General features: G+C 44.6%; 1 protein-coding gene across 1 annotated transcript in view; it reads left to right on the top strand.

Annotated features, from left to right (window-relative positions):
* Window positions 1–18,114, top strand: part of mRpS23 (mitochondrial ribosomal protein S23) — a 78,680-nt gene that overhangs the window by 5,197 nt on the left and 55,369 nt on the right. The window contains exon 2 of the mRNA XM_050183692.3: window positions 11,160–11,318. Coding sequence (XP_050039649.2) covers window positions 11,160–11,318 — 159 coding nt within the window. The remainder of the gene's footprint in view (window positions 1–11,159; window positions 11,319–18,114) is intronic.

The raw sequence follows: 18,114 nt of genomic DNA, 5'->3' as shown, positions 1-18,114 counted from the left end.
AAGAGGGCGACAAACATATTCACTCCCTCTGGTAAACACACAGGGGGATACACTGAAAGACCAGGCAGACTCACTTGGGGAGCACTTTGAGCGAGTGTCGAGCTCAATGCACTATTCCCAATCCTTTCTTAAACATAAAGAAACAGTAGAGCGTAAGCCAATCATACGAAAATCCAGGCAGAATGAACCGTATAGCTGGCCTTTCGGTATTGCCGAGTTGAGAGCTGCCTTGAACACATGCAAAAGCACTGCACCGGGACCTGACAGAGTCATGTATGACATGACCAGAAACCTACATACTGACGCACAAGTTACACTTCTTACACTATTCAACGCTATTTGGGCTTCGGGATATCTCCCATCCACATGGAAAGAAGCGATTGTGGTTCCTGTTCTAAAGCAGGGAAAAGACCCTTCCTTGGCAACAAGTTATCGTCCGATAGCCCTAACAAACTGTATGTTTAAGATTTTTGAAAAAATGATAAATCGCAGACTTATACATTTCCTTGAGCTCAACAATATGCTCGATCCTTATCAGTGTGGCTTCAGAGAAGGGCGGTCGACAACCGATCATCTGGTGCGCATTGAAGGAAATATCCGCGATGCATTTATACATGGACAGTATTTCCTATCGATATTCCTTGACATGGAAAAAGCGTATGACACGGCATGGTGTTACGGGATCTTGCGAGACCTGTCGGACATGGGCATCCGTGGAAATATGCTGAATATAATTGAAAGCTATTTGTCGGATCGTAGCTTCCGCGTGAAAATCGGCAACGTATTGTCGCGACCTTTTATACAGGAAACAGGTGTACCCCCAGGGAGGAGTACTCGGTTGCACTCTCTTTATAGTTAAAATGAACACACTTCGTCCTTCACTGCCACCGGCCATTTTTTATTCCGTCTACGTAGATGATATACAGATAGGTTTCAAATCTTGCAACCTTACAGTGTGTGAAAGACAGGTACAGCAGGGCTTAAACAAGGTGTCCAAGTGGGCAGACCAAAATGGATTTAAAATCAACCCGCACGAAAGCTCTTGTGTTCTCTTCACAAGAAAGAGAGGCCTGGTACCTGATCCCTGTGTAGAACTGGGTGGACAACAAATTCCCTTCAAGAAAGAGCACAAAATTCCAGGTGTTAATCTCGACTCCAGGCTCACTTTCATTTCACGCATAAAATATCTTAAAGAAAAATGTCTAAAAACCATGAACTTACTTAAAGTTCTATCCCACACTACATGGGGTAGCGACAGGAGGTGCCTCTTAAATCTTTACAGGAGCCTAGTTAGATCACGACTAGATTGTGGTGCCGTAGTATATCACTCTGCTGCACTGAGTGCGCTAAAGATGTTAGACCCCGTTCATCATCTGGGTATCCGCCTGGCCACTGGCGCATTTAGAACAAGCCTGGTGGAAAGTCTATATGCAGAGTCAGACGAGTGGTCACTACATTTTCAGAGAACGTACATCAGCTTTACCTATTTTCTCAATGTGCGCTCCAATAAAGAACATCCGTGTTTCAAAACTGTTAATGACTTGACGTGTGAAACACTTCTTCATAATAAACCCTCTATGAGACTTCCTTTCTCACTGCGTGCAAGAGCACTTAGCACGGAAATGGATGTCCCTGTTCTCGAACATCGCCTAATGCCTCCAGCTAAGCTATTACCGCCCTGGGAGTGGCAGGTGATAGACTGTGACGTATCCTTTGTAGAGGTCACAAAGCACACACCTGACCTCGAAATCGCTATGCATTTCCGTGAACTTCAATCGAAGTACAGCTGCTCCGAATACTACACAGACGCGTCAAAATCACATGCTGGTGTATCTTATGCTGCTGTTGGTCCCTCTCTTTCTAAATCTGACTTATTGAACCCGCAAACAAGTATCTTTACTGCAGAAACCTATGCAGTACTGTCTGCAGTAAAACATATACAGAAATTAAAACTCGACAGAGCAATTGTATACACAGACTCGCTAAGTCTCGTAAAAGCATTAATTTCAATACAAAAGCTTAAAAATCCTGTTTTCATTGAACTTTACTCCCTCTTATGCAGTATTTATCTATCACATATACATGTAGTGATATGCTGGGTACCTGCCCATAGAAGTATCGAGGGTATTGTACTGGCTGATAAAATGGCCACATCACTCACATCACTGAACACTTTTGCTACAGCTGCTGTTCCTGTCACAGATCTGAAGCCTTTCTTGCGCAAGAAACTGCGACCACACTGGCAACGCATGTGGAACGCAGAAATAAACAATAAACTACACGTTATAAAGCTACAGTTAGGTGTCTGGCCCTCCCCAACAAAATCACGGCGAACAGATGTCCTTTCCTGCCGCCTCAGAATAGGGCACACATTTGGTACTCACAATTTTCTGCTTACTGGAGATGAACCGCCAACCTGTGGTCGATGTGGTGAGAGGCTGACAGTCCTCCACGTCCTCTTGGAGTGTCGCAAAGCCGAATCTGAAAAAAAGAAACGTTTTCCTCTTGCATATCGTTATTGCATACCTCTTCACCCAGCTATGTTTCTTGGTAAGGAACCATTTTTCAACACCAATGTAGCCCTCAATTTTTTAAATGAGTTTGTCCTACATGTTATGAGCCCAATAAATGCGTAGCGCATCCTCTTTCCAGAGGATGCCGCTGTGATAGTTGTTTTATATAGCACATGCCTCCAGGCCCTTGTGTCGCAAGGGCTCTAACGAGGCCATGGTGCTCTAGTGAATTTCAGAAACTTATGCAATTTTTAATATCATATCATTATTTTGTAATGCACCTCAATGCTCATAGTATGCGTCATTTGTCATCGCCATAATTTTATTACACGTACATTTTACGCACTTTACAGCGACTATATTTTAGGCCCTTTTACAGCCACGTCACATCAACTCCATAGAACCCATCACTCCACTGCGAAATCATTAACACTTGCATGGTGCGCTTTGGCCATACCTGGCCCTTGCGCCAATAAAAACCACACATTCATTATATGCATCCTTAAGGTCCAGTGTTGTGAAAAATGATCCCCCACGTAGCGACGCCAAAATGTCTTCAATGTTTGGTAAAGGGTACTGCTCAGTTATGCAGGCAGCATTGATTGTGGTTTTGAAATCGCTGCAGATCCGAAGGGACCTGTCTTTCTTCAGTACTGGTACGATTGGCGCCGCCCACTCAGAATGTGCTATGGGCGATAATATGCCTTGCTCAACTAAACGGTCTAGCTCAGTTTCCACTTTTTCACGAAGAGCAAAAGGGATTGACCGCACCTTGTGGAACTTCGGTTGGGCGCTTTCTCGAATGTGGAATTTCACAAGTGGCCCCTGAATGTTTCCAAGTCCTGGCTCAAAAAGGGCACAAAACTCGGTCCCAAGGCTGTCGGGATCTGCTGACGTCGACTGAACTGTAGCTAGAAAACCGGACGGCAAAAGCGAGAACGCTTGGCTTCCGCAAAGGCTGGAACCCGAACAGCCTATAACTATCAGTGTGGCAGGTACAGTCTTCCCTGCAAAATGGGCTTCAAGGTGTATATCACCGACAATGGGTAGCTTGCCCAGGTAACAGCTGAGCGTGTGTTTGCATTTTGATAAGCGTGGCCAACTCAGACGGTGCTTTAGATACACCTCCTGCGGAATGATAGAAAACGATGATCTCGTGTCAATAATCATGTTCAAGGGCACGCCACCCCAGCGGATAACTCTGCGGAACGCCTGGAGCAAAGATTTCTTTTCCCGTGATTCCTGCAATGTGAAGACTGATGAAATATCGGCTTCCTCCGTTTCGGATACAGCGCTCTCATAATGAACTGCGTTAGCGATGCCATCACGCCTACGACCAACCCAGAGCCCTGATTGGGAGCGGCATTTTCTTGCGAAATGACCAGTCTTCCAACAGCGAAAACACTGCTCCTTTTTGTGCGGACAGTCGCTTGCTTCGTGATCGTAGTATCCGCAGCATGCGCACTCAGTATGGCTTTGCTTATCTTTGGTGAAGGTCTGATATCGGCTCGATTTACTCGCTACAGTGCACACCGCTGCCGCATTATCAGGTCTAGTCATGGTGCTTACTTCCAGTGCAGCTGTCTCTGCCGCTGTGGCAATAGTTTCAGCTTGGACAAGTGTGAGCTCAGTTTTTTCAAGCAGCGTCTGCTACACCGCACGATTTTGGATGCCACAAACAATGCGGTCCTGTAACATACAGTCCAAACTGGTGCCGAAGTGACAATTATCTGCAAGCTTGCGTAGCTCAACAACATAGTCCCGGACAGATTCGTTTGCAGCCTGGTCCCTTGAAAAGAACTTGTAACTTGCGGCACCCTCATTAGTCTTCAGCGCATAGTGGTTATTTAGGAAGGTAAGTGCGTCCTTGTAACTCAGGCAATTTACTTTCTGGGGGGCGCAGTGTCCAGCAAGAACGCCTACCATCTTCGTTGACAGTGTCGAAACCAAGAGTGCCCTTTTCTTATCATCTGTCTTAATATCATTTGCTTCAAAAAATGCCTCCAGTCGAGTCAAGTAAATATCCCACTTATCTTGATTTTCGTCGAAACTTGGAGTACCGAGGTTCGTAGCCAGGGCCATGACCGCCGATGCTCCGTAGACTCGATTACTTTCAGTACCCAGCAGGACTCCCAGCGCTACCGAGACGCCACTGTTCGTGGCGGGGGCTCCGCGGGGTGGTCACCCTCGTCGCCACTGTTGTAGATTTCAGTGACAGCAAACAATATATATAGGCTGCTTGCCTATGACGTAACAAAAAAGAACGAATCATTTTTGACACGTGTTAGCACAGTACTTCATATCACTTTCTAATCAAACTCACTATGTCACAACCAATAACTATTCATCTGCTTTGTCAACAGTTACATCCGGAGTGCCACAAGGCTCCGTCTTGGGGCCTTTACTCTTCTTGATTTATATTAATGATCTCCCTAACTGTGTAACATCATCAATTAATCTGTTCACAGATGATTGCGTAATATACCGAAAGATCACTAAACCCTGATTATTCAGATAAACTGCAAGGAGATCTTGTCAATGTAACAGGTCTAAGAAATGACTCATGAAACTGAACACTAGCAAGTGTAAATCAATGCGCATATTACATACGGCTAGCAATAGCAATCGGTGCCGATATGTACTGAGTCACACTTCATTAGCATCCGTTAACGCTCACAAATATCTTGGCCTTCACATAACTAATGATCTCTCATGGAATATGCATACTAAGTATATTACTGCTAATGTAATCGCATGTTAGGATATCTTCGTCGTAACTTTTCTACCGTTCCTACTTTGGTAAAATTGACACTCTACGAAACCTTAGCTCGCTCAAAACTAGAATATGCTTCTTCCATTTGGAAAACAATCAAGCATCACTAACCATAAACCTTGAAGGAATTCAAAATTGAGCATCTTGCTTTATTTTATTCTATTCCTGCCATTCCAGTGTTACATGTATGAAAAAAACCCTGAATCTGCCAGATCTTTCATTACGCCGCAGATGTGCTCGTCTTTGTGTGTTCCATAATGTTTATCACTCTAACCATGTGCTCAAGGATCAATGTATCACCCCAGCTTTCTACGTTTGATCCCGTTCTGACCACAGATATAAAGTTGGCAACCCATCCTGCCGAATGAACAAGTATCGTGATTCTTTTTTACTCCGCACAAGTGTCGACTGGAACCACCTTCCTGCTTCCATCATTCAGATCACAGATATATCTTCATTCAAAACAGCAGTCTACCATACTATCACTTAACGTTGTCTGCATACCATTGTCTGCATATTACATTGCTTTGTTATGTACCACTCCTTTCTGTAGTGCCTTAGGACCTTGAAAGTATGTATAATAAATAAATAAATGAATACTATTTCCTACAAACCACGCATGTCAAAGCTTTCTGCTGTTCTATCTTGTGAGGCCACAACGAATACCAATACAACTGAATTGCCTCACCAGCTTTTGAGTAACTGTCTATGTACCCTAAAAAATTCAACACATTTGTTTGGACTTGGTCTCATGTGGTATTTCTGCAATGCAAAATAGGAGAAATGATAGAACACAATCAACCAAGTCAGCTGGTGGCTGCGTCTGTTGCGCTCGGCCTGGCCATTGCTTGCTGTTACATGCACGGCATCGCCACACGAAGGTGCCACAGATCTAAACTCATCCTGCACCCAGTCTCTGTTGTCTTGAAGCTGTCGTTTTACCATTGTCATCACTTCAGAAATATCATCCCATGGTTGTACCATTGGCATCGTGCTGCCTTTGTCATTCCATTGTCATTTCTTCTCTGTCATTCTAGCTTAATCATGCTATAATCATTCAATCGTCACTGTGCTGCCATTGTCATGCTGTTGCCATCACTGCTGCGTTGAAAGACAGTTAATGTCATGCATGCATTGCCATGCCATTGTCGCCATGCTGTCGTGACCTTACTATCGTCATCTGGTTGTTGTCATACACTCGTCACCATCCCATTGTCCTTATGTCATTGTTGTCATGCTATCATTCTTATACCATCATCATTGTAGGATCATCCTCTCACTGTTGTCGTGCTGCCGTCGTCATATCACCTTTGTCCTTCTATGGACACCATTCCCTTCTTCGGCATTCCATCGTTTTCTCTGCATTGTCATACAGTTGTGCTCGTGGGTGACTTTGGCAAGCGAGTGCCATATAAAAGTGGGCTGATGCTAGAGACAGTGCATGTCACATGTAGCAGAAGCAATAGAAGTCTCTCAAAGACCGCTGCAGTTTTTAAATAAACATGACTTCAGCAATACGATGTGTTGTTAATTGCTTCCATGCCAATCGTGTTACCTTTGACAGTCATCATGAGATGGATTCTACCGTAATTTTTTTTCATGAAAGGATGAATTGCCTGAAACAGTAGTCAACATTCTGATGATGTTCAAAGAAAGAGGACAAGGGCTCAATTTTACGTGCGAGTTGGTGAAGGATGAGCATATTCAGTTCCTGGATTTGAACTTACAGATTAGAAAAGACCACGTATGCTGGGCCAACCTGCCAGAAAGTGCCAAAACTCTTCCGACTTTTAGGTCAGCACTTTCTAAGCTCATCAAGAATGGTGTTGCCGAATTAATGTCTGAAGTCCGCTGCAGTGTGTTTGTGTCAGCATTGGATGGAAAAAGGAAAAAGATGCAGCAGGCAAGTCACAAGGTCAACAGCTGCCGGGTTCCCTGTTGCTGTTTAGGGAACAATTTGCAAAGAAATCTTTCGCAAAACCAAGCATGTATCTAAGAATACTGCAAAACAGAAGGCAAGCAGAAGAGGCAGGAAAGTAGCCTGTCTTGTCTTTCACACAGACTCAAGAAGGGTAGAAAACAAATACAAGTTGTGCTTAGTGCAAGCAAAAAGTTGGAGCATGTGCAATCATACAAAGAAAAGTGGGAAAGACCGCACATGCAGTATGTGCGCAGTTAACCCTATCACATGATTCACAACCTCCCAGAAATCTGTTGTGTCCCTTGAAATGTGGCGCCAGATGTGCAGGACAGGTGGATCAATGCAGCATTAACTACGGCAACTCTGAAATTCACAGAAAGATATGCCAACTTCCAATTTGTCCCAGCATTGTAGAGAGTGTGGATGCCCCCCAAGATTGGACAAAACCAAGATTCTGTATAAACATGCACATAAACTAGCACTGGAAGTTGCTGAGGCATTTCACATATACGACAACAAAGACACATGTGTGAGCCAAGTTTCAGTGATTTTGCAAGGTTGCATATGTTAATTATGGTCTTTTTAGAAAATTATACCTAGACAGTTGCTGAGAAGTATCAGATGATGAACCATGTTTGCCATTCATTGTCCTGGGGGCCAGAGTGTCAAACCGAAACTTTTTTCGTTCAGTTTTAGTTACTGGAAACAGTGCAGACTTCTTCAAACTGGTTCAATTTCATTTGAATAGCCGAACAATAATTGTAACGGCACTGATTTATTTTGTAAACAAAAAAAAAATCTCGCCACTGCTGATAAGCTGCACTGAAAGATTACGTCTATTGTTTGTTCTATAGGCTGCACATAGTTACAAAAGAGTTATGCAGGTCCAACAGCAATGCTGGAATCTATGTAAATGAAGCCTTATTGAGTGAAAGAGAAAGAAGGAGAGATAATACTTTCAGGAAATGCAGGTCCTCCAGCCTCTTACTCTGCTCAGAGGGAAAGGAAAGAGGAGAAAAACGGGACTGAGGAGTAATGATGAGGACAGGAAATAGCATGTGAAACGCCAATTCACAGCCTTGAAAGCTTTTCAGTGTTCGCATGCTTCATTGGTGTGTCCTGCCGACAGCCCAGTAACACCTTTTCACTGAACGGCCTATTGTTAATTGGCGCTGATGAAGAGATTAATACGTGCCATTCAGTCATGTAGGGGACAAGCATATGTGGTACGCTCTCTGATATTGTGCATGTATCACAGTCTGGCGAGTCCACACTCCAGGCACAATGCAAATATTGTCGCATTAACACTAAGTGTGCCCCCTGACGCAATACTCTGATAACCGTACTAGCGGGGCTGCGACTTTTAAAATCGTGGGTAGGGGGTGGCTATCTACAAATGAGGTAGCATAGTTGAGCCACAGGCACAGGCAATACATAGATAAAAAGCTCCAGAAAAGGTGCCCGTCTTGAACCAAAAACAGTTAATTTTTCCTTTTGGTCTCGCTCCGGAGTGAAAAAAAAATTGTAATGTTCCAGTTCAGTTCCGGTTCGATCAAAAATTACTTTTCTTTTTTCAGTTTTCGGTTCAATTCCAGTTTGATGCTCTGCCGGTGGCACAGAGTTTTTATGCTGAGGGGAAAAGTGATGTGCAGGCAAGCGTGTCAGCTAATTATGGGCTTTGCATGTAATTACTTAGGCGAGTGCTGAAAGGCTATCTACAGTCATTATGTTCAATTTTTTTCATTTGTCTTGGGAGAAGAGATTGTTCCAATGAGTTTATATTTTGAAGGAAGGTAGGACAAGATCAGCAACGAAAGTTGAGTTAATTATGGAATTTGGAGATAATTTCCAAGTATTTGTTTTCTCTTTGGCTGCGTTAATTGTATTACTACACAGCCTGCCACAGTAGATCCAAAGCCAAGAAGAGCAAATGGCAATGCCAGTCGTCATCAAATTTTGTTGCACTAAAGACATGAATCACCAACACGAAGACGCAGCCTACTTTGACTAGCCCCTGGTTAGAGAACGCAGAGTAGCAATTTTTAATTAGAGCTTTGATGCTGCGCCACAGTGAGATTCTGGCTTTGTTGATTTTGTTACGGCTATAGGAAAATCTGGCAGTGCTTATTATTTGTATTTCTGAGATGCCTGGTCATGGAAGGTAGGGTTTGTCTTGAATGGCCTGAAACATGGCTGCACAGATAAGATTTTCTAGGAGTTGTGGTTCTTTTATTGTACAATTTTGCTCAGTCATACCTGCTAGGTGCAGAAAAAAAAATCCACGGGAGTCCACATTTTCATCTTCAACTTGATTGAGCAGCCAGTGATATTTTCAATACTGTTGTAGTACACTGTAAAGGCCCCATTAAAAATTTTTGGTGATACATACTACACTCGAAGCCACATAAAGCCGTCTTAAGTGTTTTGCTGAAATAATTTTTCAAGTTGGTTCCTTATTGGAGGAGATAGAAAAAATTAGCTGTCCTAATATCATGCCTCTAGCTGGTGAGCGTCACTGACATTGGATACATTCTCTCTCTTCTCTAGTAGTGTTTCCAAGCAGTGCTTCTTCCCTGCCTTCTCCTATACTGGAGCAGAGAGACGCACTACAGCATAGAGCCCTACCTCTTCCCTTGCGGCATTATGCCTTCTGCACTGGTTTATTAGTCATGGTTTGTGACGAATCACGCACCGGGAAGAAGCATGTGACTGGGAGCAGGCTGCCTCAATATTGAAGGAGCACGGCATTTGGTTTGAAATGTCAGCTGTTATTGTGTCGCTTAGTGCTGCAGTGCTTTGCTGACACTATGGCTGGCATTTCGTGTATATGCTACGCTTGTTTGTTAAAGGGCCCCTCACCAGGCCCCATAGCAAATTTTGGTTATACGCTGGAAGTTGTTACATGTCCTCTAGGGAGCTTTCTGCCGAAAAAATTTTCAAATCGGCTCATTAATAGCCGAGATAGAAATATTTCAGTGCTACGAACTCATGATTTCAGCAGGCAGGCTCCACTGCATAGCGGGACTCCCTCTCCACTCACCCCGTCTAGCCTCCGCAAGCAAAATTTCATCCCTGCATTATCCCATGCCGGACCTCGAGGATCGCGTGACACATACGTCTCAGGCCCCGCCTTCACTTTTTTTTTTCTCTTCGCTTTCTTTTTTTTTTTCGGCGATGTGCACTTCCGCTGGTTTATCTGTTGGTGGCGTTTCATGCGAGCTGTTATCGTTTCGCGCAGCGCACGATTTTGCACGCTGTGCACAAGGACACATGACTAGTGGTATAATTCAGTGCTACATGAATACTGAGGCTGAACAAGCGGATCGCAGAGCATGATCACATGCTGGAACACAGTAAAAAATGGCACATTTTCGATACCTGCGCACGTGACTGCACGACCGTGGGAACAAGCAGACGAAACGGAAGTACATCACTCTTGCTTCGGTGCGAAGTAAAACAAAAAAAACACGCAGACATTCCGTTTGTGTGTTTTATTATTTCTCTAAACCTCAATTCGTCAATTCATGCAACAGATCACACAAATAACAGATGTTGCCTTGAATAATTCTCGAAGTCGCACTGTGAACACGATTACGTAGACACAGGAGCCCGACGACGTCACCGTCCCTCTCCGGGTGGATTCGCCGCAAGTGAAGAGGGAAATGGCGTTCGGATGGAAATTTCAGGCCTTTCCACGGCGCATAACGATGTAATTCTTTGCAAACACTATTGTTGGCATGAATTATGCTCTGCGCTTGTCAGCTCAAAATGGCCAGACCTAGTGAGGGGCCCTTTAAATATTTCTAAATCTGATGCGGGGTCCTTTAAATAGAATGCTTATGTATTAATGAAAAGTTGGCAAAAGTTAAAGGCCATTTCAGTAGAGGCATTCTTCGTGAAGTGCTGAGAATGACGTACCTTTGAGTCGCAACAGTGAGTGCTTTTGCTGCAGGGTGGAGGGCCTGTTGAAGGCTGGTGGCATGCAGCCTTCAGAGCAACCGCTCTGGCTTGATGTGTATCGTGCCTTCCCACCATTGGAGGAGCCCAGCTTCTACAGGACGGCCAGGGGCGATGTACGTCGCATCTTCTACCCAGAGGATGTCACCCGCATGTGAGCATTAATGAAGCTATTCTCTTTATTATATGGATCAGCTTGTTCACCATGGCAGGCTCCTAAAGCTGTTCAATGTTAACAGAAAAGGTGAAGCTTGTCTTCTCTCTCGCCATAACACATGTGAACCCCATTCCTATTTCATGGGGACGAAAATGCCTTGGGCAGACAGGCAGTTACCTGAACAACGAAGCACCCCACAGCTCCCTCACCATGTTCACATCTTGCCGGACACTGCCAACAATGCGGATGCAAACCTGTCCTGCAAGGCACATCAGACCTTTTCCAGCACCGAGATAAAACAACTACGAAGGTTGTAGAGGCTTTCACATGTAATGGTTCCACGTATATCTTGATAAGTCGTTTTTGACTGCAAATCTAACGCTATCGGTGCCCACATGATAAAGGCCCGAGTCAGAGCTTGTTTCTGCGAGTCTTAAGGTTTCCTGGCTTTTGGCTTTTGTGTTTTTTATTAGCATAGCTGTGTCATGATTAACTCTTACAACTATCCTAAACATTTTGGGAGGTTCAGAATGCACTTGTGCAGTGGTGTACTTTGCTATTAATCTGTGTCGACTGATAAATAGGCATGCTTTTCCGAGAATAAGAATAAACTTTAGTTTGAGGTAGCGCTCGTCCTATCTGGTCTTCCTTCTTGTGTCCTCTTTTCTTCCGCTTTAAGAGGAAGGTTTAGCTCGGGTGCTCCTGTCCAAACACATGTAAAAAGAGAATTCATTTTTCTCGGCAACCACTGCACCCAATTTGACGTGGTTTGTTGCATTTAAAAGAAAAACTTAAGATCTAGTGACTGTTAGTTATGAATTTTTAATTTAAATCAATTTTTTATTAAAATGCGGCAAAAATCAATATTTTTCAGAATATGAAACTATCGAGTTTACAACTCTGTAACCCAGCAATGAATAATGATATCACAATTATGTGAATGGCACCTAATAGTACATGTAAAGTGGACGAAATTGATATGTAACACATGAATCTAAAAAAAAATGTAGTAATATGGAACTACAACGTTTGCAGAACCCTTGTATACAATGTAACAATTTCACATAAGATATAAAATGGCGTATCAAATCTGTCCACTTTCAATGATCTAGTGGATGCCGTTTATAAAACCGTGATATCTGTTCTTGATGCAGAAATATTAATTTGTAAACTTCGGCCTTCTGTTTCTTTTCAAACATTCGAATTCTTGAAAACCTTTTTAACACAATTCAAGCCCTAAATCGAAATTCCGCTTCCAACAGTCAGTATAAATAACTTGCTCTATCAAATGCACCAAATTTCATTAAAATAGGTCTAGAGGTTCTCAAAAAAACGGTTTTGCGTTTTTCATGTATTTGAATAGACCGCGTTGGAGCTGAGTCCAAGCTAAAGCTTCCTCTTAAGCGTGAAATCATACTAGCTCGCCCAAATTTTAGTTCTTGTAAACAAGAAAACCAAGGCAAGGGGTGCATTCTAGAGTCTAATATTGACATTAAGGTAGTTTTGACCCCGCAGGGGCGTCTGCGTCAGCAGGCATTTGGTGCGTTGCAACACCACGTACCCGAGCACACGAGGGTTGGACCCTCCCGCGTGTAGCCGTGCGCGGCTTAGCCGTGTCTGGGGAAAAGGGGATCCTGGGGGTTGAGCTGATGCTGGGTGTTTGGACCTTTAAGGCCCCCCGGCGGAGGCAACACACCCCTTTGGCCTCTGCTTCACATAGACGGCACCCCCGGACTGACCCACCCGGGGGAAATCGGTAGTTGCCTTTTCCTGTCTCTCTCTCCCTCCAGCCTTTGTCTTTCTCTCACTTTCCACCTTTCCTGTCTTCTCCTGGCTTCTTCTCACTTCCAATTTTCCAGGCAGCAAGGGTTAACCTTGTGTGAATAGCCAACCTAGGTTATTTCATATTTGGTTATAGTGGTAACGTACAGCTGGCGTTTGCAGGCCCTGTTTTTCAGGCCCTGCAGCGTCCCCTTGTAGGACTCCACGGTGGGTGGCTGGCGTTACTGCCGAAATCTCACATATATCTATGGATAGCTCCTTTCCTCCACTCCCTGATCGCCCTCAGAAAAGAGGGCGCACCGATGAAGGTTTTCAGTTTTGCGGACGCCAAGTCCACAACTTCCCACGTTTCCATATAGTTCACTCGGAAAAACCCGGTAAACCAGTGCGCACTATTTCACCGTTCCTTGTATCAAAGACTCTGACTGATGTTTTTGGAGCCGGTTATAAGGCGACCAGAATGGCAAGCGGTGATCTCCTCCTGGAGCTCCGCAATAAGAAATAATACGAGAAACTGCCTAAGCTTGTGTCATTTTGGGATAACCAACTAACAGTAACCCCGCACGGTACTATGAACACCACCCGCGGCGTTGTGTCAGACGATGACTTGCTGGAGCTCACTGAGGCTGAACTCTTGGAGGGCTTCAGTGAACAGAATGTAATCAATGTGAAAAGAATTAAGATGAGGCGAGATGGCAAAGAAATCCAAACCAAGCACTTGATAATCACCTTCGGATCAAGTGTCCTGCCCGAGTCAATCGAGGCAGGGTACATCAAGCTCCGTGTTAGGCTGTATGTGCCCAATCCGCTCAGATGTTTCAAATGCCAACGTTTCGGCCACAGTTCGCAGAGCTGCCGAGGCCGTCAAACCTGTGCGAAGTGCAGTGCCCACGAACATACCTCTGAAGCTTGCGAGAACACTCTCCATTGTGTAAACTGTGAAGGTGAGCACGCCGCATACTCGCGGTCGTGCCCTTCCTGGAAAAAAGAAAAAGAAATTGTGACGATAAAAGTCAAGGAAAATATTAGTTTCAAGGAGGCACGCAGGCGAGTATCCTACCTGCCCAAAAACACATTTGCCGAAGTGGCGCGTCAGGGGGCAGCGCCACAACGGTCTCCGGCTGCTGTCCGACTCACACCCAGTGAGGCGGCAGTAACGCCATCTGCCCCCCCGGCGGCTGCAGCTAGCGCAGCTGCGCCAACCGAGCAGACGGGGCCATCTACCTCCGGGCAGGTGCCCCCAAAGGCCTCGTCCAACGTGCTGAGGCCTTCACGCCAAACAAAGCGCTCGGAAGAGCGCGTGTTCAAAGCCTCGCAAGAGGCGATGGACACAACCACCAGCAAGACGGTGCCACCAGCGCCCAAGGAGCGGCGAGGTGCTCTCGACTGCTCCAAAAGAGACAAAACTCCCGTCACGGCGCCTGAAAAAGGCCCGTGAATTAATCCTTATCTTTTAAACACACAGCACCCAACACATCATAATGGAAACACAAATATTACAGTGGAATGTACGAGGACTTTTACGTAACCTCGACGACATTAAAGAACTGTTACACAAACATAATCCAAGGTTGCTGTGTGTTCAAGAGACACATCTGAAACCCACACAGACAAACTTTTTACGTCAGTACATAATCTATCGCAAAGACCGCAACGAGGCTCACGCCTCCGGCGGTGTTGCAATATTTGCGGATAAATCTGTAGCTTGTCAACAGATTGCCCTCCAGACGCCCCTTGAGGCCGTATCAGTTCGGGCAATCCTTTTTAACAAACTGGTAACTGTGTGCTCTCTATACATACCGCCTAACTCTCACTTGAAAAAAACCGATTTCCATAACTTAATTAATCAGCTTCCTGACCCCTACATACTCGTGGGTGATTTTAATGCCCACAACACGATGTGGGGAGATTCGCGATGCGACGCTAGAGGTCGATTAATTGAAAATTTTCTTTTGACCTCTGATGTCTGCCTTTTTAACAAGAAGGAGCCGACTTATTACAGTGTCCAACACAACACATATTCAGCAATAGATTTAGCAATCGGTTCTTCTTCTCTTCTGCCTCACCTAGAATTGTCCGTGATCAATAAATTGTATGGAAGTGACCACTTCGCCGTAATTTTAAACCTGACAACTTTGCATGAGAACCCTCCGCATATTCCTCGATGGAAACTAGCATCGGTGGATTGGGAGCATTTTAAAGAATCATCTTATTTATCACCAGATTTTATAAATAATTTTACTATAGATGATGCCATTGCATATTTTACTGCTTTTATTATTGATTTAGCCGAGAAGTTTATTCCACAGACGAATGGTGGTTCACTAAGAAGACGTGTTCCCTGGTGGAACGAAAACTGTAGAGAGGTGCGAAAGAGACAGAACAAGGCATGGGGCGTATTGCGCAGATCGCCTAATGCCGAAAATCTAATACACTTTAAACAAATTAAATCACAGGGCAGGTGGACACGACGTCAGGCAAAGAGAGAAAGCTGGGTGAGGTTCCTCTCCGGCATTAATTCTTACACGCAGGAGGCAAAAGTGTGGAATGGCTTGAGAAAGCTGCAAGGGCAACAAATCCATCCGTTGCCTCTGGTGAATGACCAAGGGGATACCTTGCAAGACCAGGCAGACTCTCTTGGGGAACACATTGAGTGTGTATCGAGCTCAATACACTATTCTGAATCATTCCTTAAATACAAAGAAATAGAAGTACTCAAGCCATTTGTACGTAAATACAGACATGACGAGGCGTATAACCGGCCATTCAGTATTGCCGAATTAAGAGCTGCCTTGATCTCATGCAAGAGCACTGCACCGGGACCTGACCGAGTCATGTATGACAAGATCAAAAACTTGCACTCTGACTCACAAGTTACACTACTCGCACTCTTCAACACTATTTGGGCTGCTGGATATCTTCCACACACATGGAAAGAAGCAATTGTGGTCCCTGTTTTGAAGCCGGGGAAAGACCCATCCCTGGCGGCAAGCTATCGCCCGATAGCTCTTACAAGCTGCATGTGCAAGCTTTTTGAAAAAATGATTAATCGGAGACTCATGCATTTTCTTGAACTCAACAATATACTTGATCCTTATCAGTGTGGCTTCAGAGAAGGCAGGTCGACAACAGATCATCTTGTACGCATTGAAGGATATATTCGTGATGCATATGTACATAAACAGTTCTTCTTATCAATATTTCTTGGCATGGACAAGGCATATGACACAGCATGGCATTACGGCATCTTGTGAGACTTGTCGGGAATGGGCATCTGCGGAAATATGCTGAAAATAATTGAAAGCTATTTGTTGAATCGCATCTTCCGCGTGAAAATTGGCAACGTATTGTCACGACCTTTCACACAAGAAACAGGTGTACCCCAAGGAGGCGTGCTTAGTTGTACGCTATTTATTGTGAAGATGAACACGCTTCGTGCTTCATTACCACCTGCCATTTTTTATTCCATCTACGTAGACGACATTCAAATCGGCTTCAAATCCTGTAACTTTGCAGTATGCGAGAGACGGGTGCAGCAGGGCTTGAACAAGGTTTCCAAGTGGGCAGACACGAACGGATTTAAAATCAACCCCCACAAAAGCTCTTGTGTTCTTTTTACTAGAAAGAGAGGCCTTGTTCCAGATCCTTGTGTCCAACTGTGTGGACATCAAATACCTATTAACAAAGAACACAAATTTCTAGGTATTATACTTGACTCCAAGCTTACTTTTATTCCGCACATTAAATACCTTAAAGAAAAATGTCTAAGGACAATGAACTTGCTTAAAATTCTATCCCACACAACATGGGGTAGCGACAGGAAGTGTCTGATGAATGTTTATAAGAGCCTAATTCGATCACGATTGGACTATGGTGCCGTCGTATATAGTTCTGCCGCTCCGAGCGCACTCAAGATTCTAGATCCTGTTCACCATCTAGGTATCCGCATAGCCACTGGTGCTTTCAGAACAAGCCCGATTGAAAGCTTATACGCGGAATCGAATGGTCCCTCCATCTACAGAGAACTTACATCAGCATTACATATTTCCTGAAAATACATTCCAATCATCAACATCCATGTTTTAACACTGTTAACGGTATGACATGTACTACACTTTTCCATAACCGTCCCTCTGTAAGACAGCCTTTCTTGCTTCGTGTGAGGGAGCTTAGTGATGAAATGCGTGTCCCACTCCTCGAGCTTCACCTAATGCATCCAACCAAGTTGTTACCGCCGTGGGAGTGGCAGGTCATAGAATGTGACATATCCTTTTTACAAGTAACAAAACACGCACCAGAGATCGAAATACGAACTCATTTCCTAGAACTCCAGCACAAGCACTCCTGCGCAGAGTTCTACACAGACGCTTCGAAGTCTAATGCCGAGGTGTCCTATGCTGCCGTCGGCCCATCCTTCTCAGAATCCGATGTACTACATCCGGAAACAAGTATATTTACGGCCGAGGCCTACGCATTACTGTCTGCTGTGACGCATATAAGAAAATCAAAACTTCAGAAGTCAGCGATATATACAGACTCCCTAAGTGTCGTGAAGGCGCTGATGTCACTCTATACACACAAAAATCCAGTACTTAATCAACTATATTCCGTCTTGTGTAAAGCGTACATATCTAACCAGCATATCATTATATGCTGGGTGCCTGGTCATAGGAGCATCGAGGGTAACGTTCTGGCGGACGCGATGGCCACGTCAATCGCATCGCATGCTGTTAACCCTACCGCTGCGGTGCCTGTCACAGATCTGAGGCCTTTCTTGCGAAGGAGATTGCGAGACCACTGGCAACGCATGTGGGACGCGGAAACGGATAATAAGCTCCACCTGATAAAACCACAGTTAGGATTCTGGCCCTCTACTACAAAATCGCGCCGAACAGATGTCCTATTCTGTCGTCTCAGAATAGGACACACGTTTGGCACCCATAATTTTCTACTCACCGGAAGTGAGCCTCCAACCTGCGGTAGATGCGGGGAGAGGCTGACCGTACTCCAC

This window comes from Dermacentor andersoni, chromosome 3 (genome assembly GCF_023375885.2).
Source record: "Dermacentor andersoni chromosome 3, qqDerAnde1_hic_scaffold, whole genome shotgun sequence".
NCBI lineage: Eukaryota > Metazoa > Arthropoda > Arachnida > Ixodida > Ixodidae > Dermacentor > Dermacentor andersoni.
The sequence above is the reverse complement of the archived record's forward strand: the minus strand, read 5'-3'. Positions and strand labels throughout refer to the sequence as shown.